General features: G+C 38.0%; 2 protein-coding genes across 2 annotated transcripts; both read right to left on the bottom strand.

Annotated features, from left to right (window-relative positions):
- Nucleotides 1-329: 329 nt before the first annotated feature.
- On the bottom strand, nucleotides 330-4,530 carry ccnd3 (cyclin D3). The gene is given in 6 exon segments (XM_084743065.1): nucleotides 330-393; nucleotides 395-534; nucleotides 783-925; nucleotides 2,277-2,439; nucleotides 3,970-4,185; nucleotides 4,276-4,530. Coding segments are annotated over 6 exon segments (966 nt in total). The 5' UTR covers nucleotides 4,516-4,530.
- Nucleotides 4,531-6,381: 1,851 nt separating this feature from the next.
- Nucleotides 6,382-12,626, bottom strand: bysl (bystin-like). The gene is made up of 7 exons (XM_084734094.1): nucleotides 12,216-12,626; nucleotides 11,215-11,371; nucleotides 10,950-11,088; nucleotides 10,370-10,503; nucleotides 10,115-10,275; nucleotides 7,282-7,384; nucleotides 6,382-7,099 (listed from the first exon to the last, which is right to left on the bottom strand). Exons 1-7 carry the CDS (start codon nucleotides 12,484-12,486, stop codon nucleotides 6,745-6,747), a joined length of 1,320 nt encoding a protein of 439 aa, XP_084590220.1. The 5' UTR covers nucleotides 12,487-12,626; the 3' UTR covers nucleotides 6,382-6,744.
- Nucleotides 12,627-12,699: the final 73 nt, after the last annotated feature.

Raw genomic sequence — 12,699 nt, 5'->3', positions numbered from 1 at the left:
TTCATAAAAATGCAGAATACATATCAATACATATGAATAAAAGAAAGTACAATAATAATGTGTAGACATTACTATTAAGATTCAGTGCAATTCAACTGTCAATATCACAAAAAAGTTAATCTGACCTTTAATATTAATGACAGTCAGAATCATAGCTGTTTTAGTAACTGCAAATTTAAGGCCAAGGACAATTTGAACAAATCTTGATCATTTTTCAAACTGCAGTAGCTCCAAACACGTTCAAAACAACATGTAAAGAATTGAAATGAAGGAGACGTGGCATTTAAGAATGTTTCGCCAGCTACCTGTTCTCTCTCACGGCTGTAAATTTACAATTCATTCTTGCCTTTCATGGTAAGGGAGGAGTGTTTTAGCTTGATGTCACTGGTGTCACACAACATCCTGAATGTCAGCAAGGGTGTAGCCGATCTTTGAGCTGCATGCTGCTGATCTGCTAATGCTAGCCTGGAAACAAGAGGGCAGGCTGTGCTCCAGCACACTCCCTAGCTGGTCATAGCACAGGAGGACAGAGTTCTGTTCAGGGTCAGATTGAAAGAAAAAAAAACCTTGAGTTCATCAGTAGGTCACGGGCAGACTTTTTCAGTGGATCTTGACCAGTACTAAATGTTCATGGTTTGCTTCTCTAAACAGATTGTTTGTTCTTTTTGACTGTTTGGTCAGAGTGCTTGCTAAAATGATCGCTAACATGCCAGTGAGCGTGGACAACAGAGCAAAGTCAAAAGAGATATCATCTAAAAATGTAAGTTAAACATTACCCTCACCAGATCGATGGACAAAAGGTTGGCCAAAAGCTTCATGACTGAATCAGAGACAACAGCAGCTTCCACTACCTTTAGCCTCTGCGTGGCAAGGCTTACACAGACACATGCAACAGTGGAGGGCAAGAACACTGAAAACCTGTCATCTGTGGACAAGAGAGGAAGATTACTTACTCTAAAAATGAAAAGAATCATAACCAGTAATTGCTCGGCATGGTGACAAACAACAACTTGTAGCTCCCTTAAAGTACAACTTGAAGGAGGAGTCAAACCTCCTAATAACATACTACATAAAAAACATTTAACCAACAATTTTTTATATATAGTAACAATAAAATGCAGTAGTACTGTTTCTATCAAACAAAATAAAATAAAAACAAAAATCTACTTTCTCATCTACTTTAGATAATACACTGACATTTATACAAGTACCTCGTACAACCCTACATCTAATACTCCAAACTATCCCTTTAAAGTGCAGAACAAACGGCTAGAGCAAATCATATTTACACATAGGTACACTGAGTTTCCTGGCATGGGTGCTCTTGATCTTTCAATCTGTTTAGTAGCAAGAATTATTTCTAAGTGCATTCAACATTGGGGGGATTTTATGTATATAGTATTTGGTTATGATAATGATTTTGTCAACTAGAAATGCAGTTTGTTTGTTGTTAAAGATTACTCCTAACTGGTTAGCTTGGAATGCTCAATTAAAGTACTTGTTCATTATTGCAACAGTGAGAAAGTCAGTGAATGCTACCTGTAGACAGTTAAACGGATGCCACCATTGTGGACACACCCTGATGGACAAAAGCAAGTACTCAAAAGCAGACATTTCCCAAAACCTGATAATATGATACTATATCCTAATTGCCTCAGGCAGGAGAAATGCTGAGACAAAAAGTCAGCCATTCAATCCATGCTCAGACACCTTTATGAATGGGATACAATGTCGGGAGCCTGGAATTATCTGAATTTTATGGGCTGTAATAACATAGTGGGTCTGTCTAAAATGGCACTAACTGACTTTATCCCTGTGACCAGTTGCCTCGGGCAGCATCACAGAGATGCGTGGGAAATCAGCCAGCTGAATAGTTGGACGCAGGTCTTTCACAGCAGACAATACAGGATTACACAAACTCAGCTCTCTGTCTCCTAAATGAACTGCTGACACATCGTAATCAAAGTTATGGCTGCTTTGTGTCCGTTGTTCACTGTGCAGAAATGTCTTTTAATTTAACAGTTACATTTAATTCTCTCTAACAAAAAATGTACATTGATTCAATCACAAGGGCTGTAAAAAAGCTGCTTTTATTGCACTGTAAACAAAAAGTGGACTTAACATTGAGCACAGAAATCATTTAACACAAGACAATGTTTGGTCAAACATGTCTTTTTAAATATTTTTCAATAACACCAGTTGCATATTGTCCTCAGCAGTATTTTAATTGGAGAATAAAAGATCTCATGTGTTGGTAAGTCAGTTATGTAACTTACCAGTGGCTGCCAGAGCAGTGTAGGCGTGAACATGCCTGCGCATGTTTGGGAGGTGGTGGGGCCGAACAAAGGGGAGAGCGTGAAGAATTGGCTCCAGGAAGTCAGAGGGTACCACAGAGGCCAGACACCAGTCCAACCTGGACACCACGGCCACCTCCCACTGCTGCAACACACACATTCCTCTCCACTTAATCCCTCATCAAAATGCCCCTGCATGGAAACTTAAACCAACATAATATAGACATTATTTGTTGTACACGTGGGTATTTCACAGAATGTCTGATGGTTTTTTGTTTGTTTGTTTTTTTTTAATTTGCTTATGAACCCTTAAAACAAAGCTATGTCCACCATGTGAGGGAGACTTTATGAACAGTGGTTCCTCGTAACATCTTACTCACAGCATTGGAGTGCAGTTAACTACATGTAGTTCAATTACTAATTTAACTATAATTTACAGTAGTTGGGAGGTGGTTTAACTACATTACAATCTCAGCAGCTTGTTCCGTAGTTAATTACTTGGGTCATGTAGTTTAGGTAGTTAATTACAAACTATATATTCACTGTATTCTAATGTGATTTTTTTGTCATATAATATGGCACAATGCCTCAGGTCACTGGCCAGTTCATTGGCCATGGTTTAATCAGCTGCTATTTGATTAAAATTAGGGTTGCAATATATCATTATTGACGATAACCATGATATTTAAAAAAAATCACATACTGATATCATGTTAATAATAAACATATGATTATGTTGTGTCAATCAGAGGTTTTCGTAGTGGGAGGTGAGGCTCCGAACAGTTTAGGGGAGGCCGCTCTTAAAACATTTCCATTTCTTTCTGTTCATGCTTTGCAGGCTACCACAGTGTGTGGCGACTACTGCCGTGCAAAATCATGTACAGTTATGGTTACAGACGCTCTCCATTTCACTATATTCATATTTTGAGTGTAATTTGTCTGGCAAAAAGAATACAAAATACACCATAAACAAAACTTTGATGAAATTGCCAGATAGTGTTTTTTAAGAATTTGATGTGCCATGGATTTCCCTGGAAATCTATCATTTTCTTGATTGCACCTCAACAGTTGCTTCCTACCCTCTCTTTAAAACATCCTTGGGCTGCCTAAGTGAGGATTGGCCTGCCCTAGTCCTTTAATCAAACACACCTACACTTTACTCAGTGTCTGTACAGTTTTTACCTCTTTGTACAACTGCAGATTCAAGATAATTTCCCATAATGTGATCTGGATTAGTTGAAATACTTTTTAAAAGTTGTTTTAGTTTGACAATGTATTTTTTGTGAGTAGTTAAGATGTAGTATTTTATCTATTACATTGTGAAGTAGCTAGTAGTTAGGTAAACTACAGATTTAAAGTAGGTTCCCCAACACTGCTGGCACATAATTAACTTTGGCCTGAGTGAAATAAGTTGTGCATTTCTGTATGATCCAATGTTTTTGGGATAAGAGGTCCTACTGGTGAATAGAAGGCATGATTATGAGACTCCTTCAACATTTATTAAAGCCTTATATTATTGACCATTGGTATTTAAGTTAGGTGTGTGTTGTCTACATTGTTTATGAATTGTAAGTTACAATAAGACCACTCTAGACAGACTGATAGCACTAAAACTGTATTATATAAACATCTAAACTTCTATTATCCTGTAGTTTCCATAAAAATAAAAAGTTACCAGGATGTCTGAGACTGAGAAGGCGTTGTCTGTGTAGATACAAAGCTTGCTGGCAGTCAGATGGACAGTCTCTCTCATTTTGGAGGCGAGGAACAAGCAAACAACCCCTAACAGCTGCAGTTTGGACTTATCAATAAGAAAACGGCTCAGGTAACAGTCCAGGTAATGCACGGCCAGAGGAAACACCTCCTCCTCACATTTCTGCTCCTCGCACACCTGAAAGACAGCCAGACACCTGTTGCTGTTTAAGTCAGCTATGTGAAATTTAAGTCCGTCACTTTGGGGCAGCTTGACTGATGTGCATACCTGAAACATCCACACTGTCAGTATCCTCCGCATGTACGGTTCAATGTCTGTCTGGACCGTGCCAAAGTAAGGGGACACCTGGTGGCAGGTCTTCTCCATGGCCGTCAGGTGATGCAGTGCTCTGGGGTCGTGGGTCACGGCGGGGTCGCTGACCGCCCTGAGAACCACATCACGCCCCGGATCACGGTCATTTGTGTCTGTGGATCGACTTTGAAGCTGTCCATCTTCACACAGATCCATTCGACGAGGCTAAATACAGCGCATTAAATATGGTTTCACGAAATTAGCTAAAACATCAACTAGCGGTAAGGTTAATCGTTAAGCTAACAGCTCTAGCTGTTGACAGCAACAGTAGAGCTATTTTAGCTAACGTTAGCTAGCTGCTCACAGACCTGTTACGTCAGCTAAAGTCATTTCAGTTACAAACATGAGAGGCTCACGTGGGCGTCATATTTGCTTTGTACTTTAAATGTGAGATTTCGAATAAAAAATAAAAATAAAAAAAATCTAAAAACTGTCAAACAAACAAAAAACATGTCCACCCATTTACTAAGGGCCCGACTCTGTCCTACTGGTTGGCTTGTGGGAGAATCCAGAGTCGCCATGTATTCTGGGCCACATCAAGTAAAAATGAACAAATAACGTTACACAATAAATATTTAGTGAAACTGGGCCTCCTTTTGCAGTGTGGAGTAAAGCTGAATTTGGATGAAGTAACTTATTGTTTTACTTGCATTGCAGTCTTTCAATTTTAAGGGTACATTTCACATTTACAATTTTTTTAAAACTCATATCAAGAGTTTTTTTTGGTGAATTCGTCAATTTGTTGAATTGTTTTGGTGAATTTATTTTCTTCTTAACATACTGCCTGTTCAATAGACGTGCCATTTCAATACGTATTTATTTTATTTTAATAATTATATTCATTTAACTAAAATTTTAGTTGCTGTTTACATCCAAGTCTGTCCAGACTCAGATGTGATAAATACTTTGAAGAAATGTATTAATCTGCTGTAAGTATTAAATGTATTTTTCTGCAAAACAGAAGTTATCACCAGTTATTATATTTTAGTGTTCTTCGTCAGTTTTTGTTTTATCTTTTGCTTTCAGTTCAGTTTTCTTTCACTTAGTTTCCAGAGTGCTTTTGTTTGTTTCAGTTTTGTTTTTATTGTTTAAAAATGTTTCGTTTTATTTATTAGTTTCAGTATTAGTTGTATTAGTAGTCTTTTATTATTTGGGCGGTGTTTGTTAATAGCACACGTAAGTTCACAAAACTTTATAAAACATTTTGTAAAGACAGTTGACACACATGTCATGTAGTGTAAGTCATCTGTCTCAATATGCACAAAAGCCTCTTCATGTTTTTTGAGTTGATAAATTTGACCACATTAAGAAGACTAAAATTAAAGACATTCCCTGTATATTTTCATTATATTTTAGTTAGTTAAGTTCAAAATAATCTTTCAGTTAGTTCGTTTTTCTCTGAAGTCTAGTTTTTATTTGTTGCTAAAATGTTTGGTTTTTTTCACAGTTTTATTTCATCATTTAATTTCAATCTATTAGACATGAGTGAAATTCTTGTCATAATTAGTGTATGAATTCTTGAGTTATGGCCAAAAATGTGTTTTGTGAGGTCACAGTGACCTCAATCTTAGGCACAAAAATCTAATAAATTCATTTTTGAGTCCAAGTGAACATCTGTACAAAGTTTGAACAGATGTCCTCAAAGCATTCTTGGGATATCATGTTCACAAGAATGGGATGGACAGACAATGCAATAACATACCACCTGCAGCCTGGGTTGTCAAGGCATTAAAATGTTTGTTTTGAACGAATTAATGATGAATGAGTGTGAATGTTTGCTGATACAAATCAACACAGAAACACAACATGAAAATTATGTTAATATGTTCCAGAAAATTTGTTAAAATTATAGTATCAGAATTTATTCCCTATTTGGAGATATCAAGGCAGGTAAAGTATATGTGATGATGACTGGTTTGAATATATTACAATTCAACCCCTGCTCTTTCTATCGTTTACCATCCATCTTGGCATGGCTTCACATTTTTGAGTATAAAGTGGAGAGAGACACATGATCCCTGATCAAATTTTAAGGATTCAGTTAGTTTTTAATCCAAATTGTTGCTTCAAAAGAACAAAGCTGCTCTTAATCAAATATACACAAATACCAGTCTTTGTATTCACTGCACTGCAACTGCAGGAAAACAGCACAGATTCAGAAATTACAACATGTGCATCACTACTGATGTGCATCTTTAAATGTGCAAACTCGTCCAAGCAGGGAAGAGAATTATGGCTCCTGAGACACTGATCTTTGAAACTGTCCTTTCATAGGATGGAAAGAATAATGAAGTTAGATGTAATAAGTTTTCTTTAGGCTGAAGAAACCGTGAATCATTTTCATCGGCGGAGGAGGAGGAGGATGTGCCAGACCAGACTGAGTCCTCAGTCCATTTCAACTGTAACAGGGAGCCCAATTTCAACGTCCCTCGACTCAGAGTTCTGCAGTTCTCTGCGGATCTCTGCAGAGATCTGCGGGTGCGTCTGTATCTTGAGCAGCTCCAGGAGTGACGCCTTCTGTTCGGAGGCCAGGTCAGCCTTGTAGCGCTGAGCCAGGGTGAGTAAACTCTGATGCCACAGCACAGGAAGCACACGTTTCTCACTGCGGAAGGACAGGAAGTGGGCCACCAAGGCATCCAGGACACGGAAAGGCAGGGCGTACTTCTTGTCAAGCAAAAGCCGCAGGAAAATGCTGTTGGCGCCGTTGTACTCCATCTCTGCCAACTTAAGCATTGCAGCGCTGAAAGACAAGACAGATTGCGTGCGTTATACAACCGTCCATGTTATGCAACCTTGACCTTACTTTTGACCTTCCATCGCCACACAATACAAAGCTTTCACTGATAATTGGCTGAATCTCCTATCTAACGATAAGAGGCTGACTTCTGTCTGCTGGTACGGGGCCGTGAAAGGAAACCTTACCTGGAGTGGAGCACAGGGATCGAGCACTTTGTGAGAATGCTTCCGATGATGATGGCCTCCCTGAGAGTGCACGTCCCAGATTCACACAGAGGAATCAGTATACCTGTGTTACAGAAAAGGCAGCAAATATTACAAGAGTGCTGAGGCCATGATAAACCTGACTTTTAGGCTCCAGTCAAAAAACTGGGTGCCACACTTCCAATAATACAAGTCAATAGCACTTTCCACTTTGCCGTCACCACGTGTGGGATGGATGGGACAGATGGGGAAGATTCCCAGGTTTACAACTTGAAAGCATTCACGTCATCAAAGAACTCTGTTTCGTTATATGATTAACAGACTTGGCTGTGTGAGAGTTAACACATGGGAGCGGACAATATAAGACTATAACCATAAAATTGGTGTTGAATTACTCTGACAACAGACTTTGACGTGAAACATCCATGTTTTGTTCAGTTTTCAGGTACCTCTGTACTTAGGTTTTGCAGTCATACTACATCACTTTCTCTCAGAGTGTGAGAGTGATAACTACAGTACCTCAGACCAACAGCTATTGTTCTTACTCTGATTCAGGGGTAGGAAGTAACACGTTAGAAGCAACATACATACATGAGTAAAAGAGTATTTTTCTTTTTTTAAGGGATGAGTGCTTTGCATGTTCCTTTTTGAAAAGTGTAATTGTATTGTATTTGAGCCAGCAATCAACTTTTTATTACATTTCCCATTTATAGCTTTGTAACAACTAGTTGCAGGGACTGAGTCTTAAAGCTACAAGCTGCCAGGAAGGAAGGAAGTTATGCAAGCACACTGAAGTAAGTTGAACATACTGTTATCTAAAGTTAACTATGTAAATTTTTCATGTGTAACATTAATCTTAAATGTGATTGTCATCAACTTATCTTGTAGCTCATCTGTCTGTTTGGTTTTAGAGAGCAGCTGACCTGCCAACTTAAATGTTAGCATTTCTGTCACAGCTGCAGTACACCCTACAAAATACTGAAATGGAAAGTAAACTGTACTTTAAGTAAGTTATTAACTACGCACTTCTTTTTTAAATTTTTACTTGATTGGTTTCTTCAAAAGATAATTTTTACTTTTGGATAATTTTTTATATTTTTCAAAAGCACATAGTTAAGACTGTTAAATATGGGAAGGCCTGTAGAATTTGTTTCATTATCTGAATGGACTCTATGGTTTGACTGACAAAAGTTTAACACCTTGCATTCAGCAAAAAAGTTGGCAGTGTAAATCCAGATCTGACATACTGCACACTGTATATAACACTTAATAACTACCCATATATAATCCTGTGCACATTTGTCCACATGTTAACTCAATCACTGTGGAAAATGTTATTTTAAAAAAAGATAACACATTTCAAAGCATTCAGTTGCATCAATTACACAGAAAAACATTGAATTAAATATTACATAATCAGTTCCACTAATTAAATATTTAATTTCTAAAGTAAATTCAATTAACTCCAATAATGGATAAATTCGTGGAAAATAGATTAGTCAGTTATCTCTCCAATTCTATATGTGGTATAATAGTACTTGCGTATTTGTGAGCAACACTGCACCCTAGTGGTGTTGTTTCATACTGCTGATTTTCAAAATATGGGTCATTGGATGTTTGGGGAAATGGTCCCATCAAATTGGGACAGTTTGTGAACACACAAGACTGACAGGATTAAAGGAAGAAAAACACTCAATAATCATCAACTAAAATGAACTCTACATATATGAAGGCTGATTTGACCCAATTAAATGTGAGTGTATTAATTACTGTGCTTTCAGAACTAATGGTGTTATTTACCCTGTGGACACCAACTAATCCTCAGTCAGTGTCCTCAGAATAAAAAGCCTAAATTTAGTGCTGAAATTAGAAACGTGACATGGCCCAGAAAGCTTGTGTTTTCTTATTTGCAACAAGCTGTCAAATCCTCTCCTTCATTCATTTCACCTACTTTGTATTTTCAAGGGTCACAAGGCTTAGCCAGCATTCACTGTGGAATTTAATGAAACAATAACTAATAATGCCTAACTGACATAAAGGATACTGTTTAAAGGTCTGCAGGGCACATCAGGAACTATTTTATTTTTACATTATATTTATTTTACTTATAGCTTGCTCTTTAAATTTTAGTGATGGTGGGATGTTATTTACCATAAACAATGAATCAAATGAATCCTGGCGATGTGATCAATAATCGCAATATGACGTTTTTACGAAATAGTGCAGCCCTAGTGAACAGTGAAGATATATTTACAGATGTTAACAGGCACAGTTTTTCATTTTAGAGAGCCAGCAGTGATGCTGTGTGTGTTCAGAGGTGAAACCAGCCTAACACTTGAAGTCTGGTGCTAAATTCATCTTTAAGAGTCATGAGATTATTATCAATTTGGGCCGCAACTATCTATTATATTCATTATTGATTTATTGATAATTACTTTTGATTAAGAGATCAATCCTTTGATCTATAACACATGATGAAACTGGGAATGACGTCCATTACACAGACATGGAGATGTCATCAAATATCTTGCTTTATCGAACCAACAGTTTGAAAACAAAGATGTTCAGGATGTTCTGCTCTGCCTCTTTCTGCAGGTATGTATATCACTCTGTGCAGAAACATCCCAAGCACAGCACAATAAAAGAAAATAAGAAAATACAGAAAGAGGGAAGGATCTGTGCAGATACAGACACCGCCACACACTTCTACTGGGTCATAAGTGATGATTTAGAGGGATTATTTTTATACGAGTCCATACATTGTGTGTTTTTTTTTTAAGGAAAATACTGCACAGCATGCCTTTAACGTTCTCACCTTTAAACCATGCTCCAGGTTTGAACAGGGCCTTCTTCAGAGCACTGTAGAGATGAAAGTTGAGTCGCTTGTACTCTGCGATATCATCCCGCACTCGGGGCAGCAGCACCAAGTTGTAAAACCGCTGAGCCATACGTTCTTTCAGATTGGAGGAGAAGATTCTATAACAAATGTATTAAAAAAAAAGTGTAAATATCTCCAGTATGCATAATAACTCTCTATGTAAAGTCAAATCCAAACCAACTGGAGACTCACCTTGTTGCTTGGTACATGGCAGCTGCAGTCCAGGTCTCAGGCTCAGTCAAATAGAGAACCTGCTCCCAGTTTGCAAGTGCTGGGATGATTTTAAAAGCCTTTGGTAGTTTACCGCTGCGATATTTGGACAGAACCTGAAGCAAAAGAACAGAAATTACAGCTATTATTTAACAGCTATCTTTTATATTTACTAACACTGGTGTACCGATGTTTATTCACTCCTTTATTGAGGTTTTTCCTTTTTTAAAGGTTAGAATCAGTAGGCTTTGTCCATAAACACGTCTGAAAGATAGTTGATTGGTGAGTCTCATTCCCAGGACATCAAACACCAACGTTTTGGTTTGGTAAAGTGTCTTGAGCACAGGAAAATAATGAGAAAATAGGACAATGTAGGCAGAGAATAGGATTGCTGCAGATAAAGCCACTACCACACACTTCTAGTGGGTCATAAGTGATGATTTAGAGACATTATGTTTAAATTCTTTAAAAGGAAAATGTTGTATATTTTCCCTTTAATGATCTGTCTATATGTACCGAAGGTTAGAGTATTGTGCACTTTAAGACAACTGATGTAACTCACCTTATTGACACCTTTGTATACTTCTATGATCCTCGGGTCCAGCTGGGGCATTGGACACCCTGACACCTCTGACATCACTGTTCCCACCTCAGTCTGCTTCTCTGTGATCTTCTCCATGATAATATCAGCGAGGGTCCGTCTGCAAATGACAGAAAATGAAAATTCAGCTCAGCAACTTAAGTGGAAATGAGCTCCTGCCATGGTGAGAGTCATTTCAGTTGTATGTTTACAGCTAGTTTCAAGATAAAGTCAGGATGCATCTTGCCTCACTGGCGGGTTTTTATTCATGAACATCTCAATGGCCTTCTCATCGTCAGGGTCAACGACGACTTCAGTGTCAAACTCAGCACCGCCATCACTGGGACCTGCTGCTCCCAGCGGAGGCCACTCCTCATCTGAGTCTGCATCCTGAGAGCCAGACCCTAAAATATGATAACAACATATGGAGGGTTAATTAGTAGTCACAACTACACTGTACTGTTTAAGTTTCTGACATTTTATAGACTAAATGATTGGGGATGGAACTCGCAATTATTTTCATTACAGGTTAATTTGCCTGCTATTTGAAACATATACATCCCAGTTACTTTAAGTGCAAGGTGCTGTCTTTAAATGTCTTGTATTATTGGTCCAAAATCCAAAGATATTCAGCTTGGGGCTGCGACTAACAATTATTTTTTATTGTCAATCATTTCCTCAATTAATCAATTTGTAGTTTGATCTACAATATGTTAGAAAATGGTTAAAAATGTTGATTAGTGTTTCTCAAAGCCCTGTACAATGTCCTCAAAAGTCTTGATTTATCCACAAGCCAAAGATATTGAGTTCACTGTTATAGAAGAGTAAAGAAACCACAAAATATTCGCTTATATATGGAATAAGAGAATTCTGACCTTTTTTCCCTTAAGAAATTACCCAAACCGATTAACAAATTGATATTTATCAAAATTGTTGCCTGTTAATTTAATAGCAGTTTAATACAAAAAAGACAAAAGGGGGAAATCTCCATATTGAGAGGATGACAACAGCAGTTTCCGTCAATTTTACATGGAAAATTACCTTAGCATCAATTAATTATCAAAATATTATGTGACTATTTTTCTGTCGATGGACTAATAGATAGTCAACTAATCGTTGCAGCTCGATAAACAGTTACGAATTAAAACATTAATTAGTTGTAACCCTAATGAACACTTTGTTGGATTTGTGAGATGTGTAAAGTTTCCTTATATACACATATTTAATGCATTTCATGTAAAACATTACCGAGCACAGTGACTGGTGTTTTCTTCTTCTCTGGTGCCAGGCCATATTCTGACTGAAGCTCCTCTTGTTGAATTCGGGCCTGTTGTAAGATCTTTCTGGACAGACGCTCGTCCACGTACGTGTCCTCGTCCTCTGCCCGGTTGTCTCTGATCTTCACCCGGCCTCGGGCTCTCACCGTGTCCGCCTGCAGGATCTGGTCAGCCAGCGCCACCGCTGCTCCTCCTCCGCTCCTCTCTCCTCCTCCGCCTTTAGACTTCTTCACCTTTGGCATCACTGCACTCAGAAGGGATGTGTAGCTACAATATTGGTATTTTCTGTTAGCATAAGGAAGCTAAAATCAAGAACTGACTAGAACTGTAAACAGTCGCTTGTTCAACACGTGCGGACGTCCATACCAGAAGGAAGTGACGTGATTTACGTCACTTAACATAGAAACTTATTTAATTTAGCAAGAATTTAATGTTAGCTGTTTTTTGGCATTTAA

Source organism: Lutjanus erythropterus, chromosome 2, assembly GCF_056507025.1.
Source record: "Lutjanus erythropterus isolate fLutEry1 chromosome 2, fLutEry1.hap2, whole genome shotgun sequence".
NCBI lineage: Eukaryota > Metazoa > Chordata > Actinopteri > Lutjaniformes > Lutjanidae > Lutjanus > Lutjanus erythropterus.
Note: the sequence above shows the minus strand (reverse complement) of the source record. Positions and strands in the feature narration are given on the sequence as shown.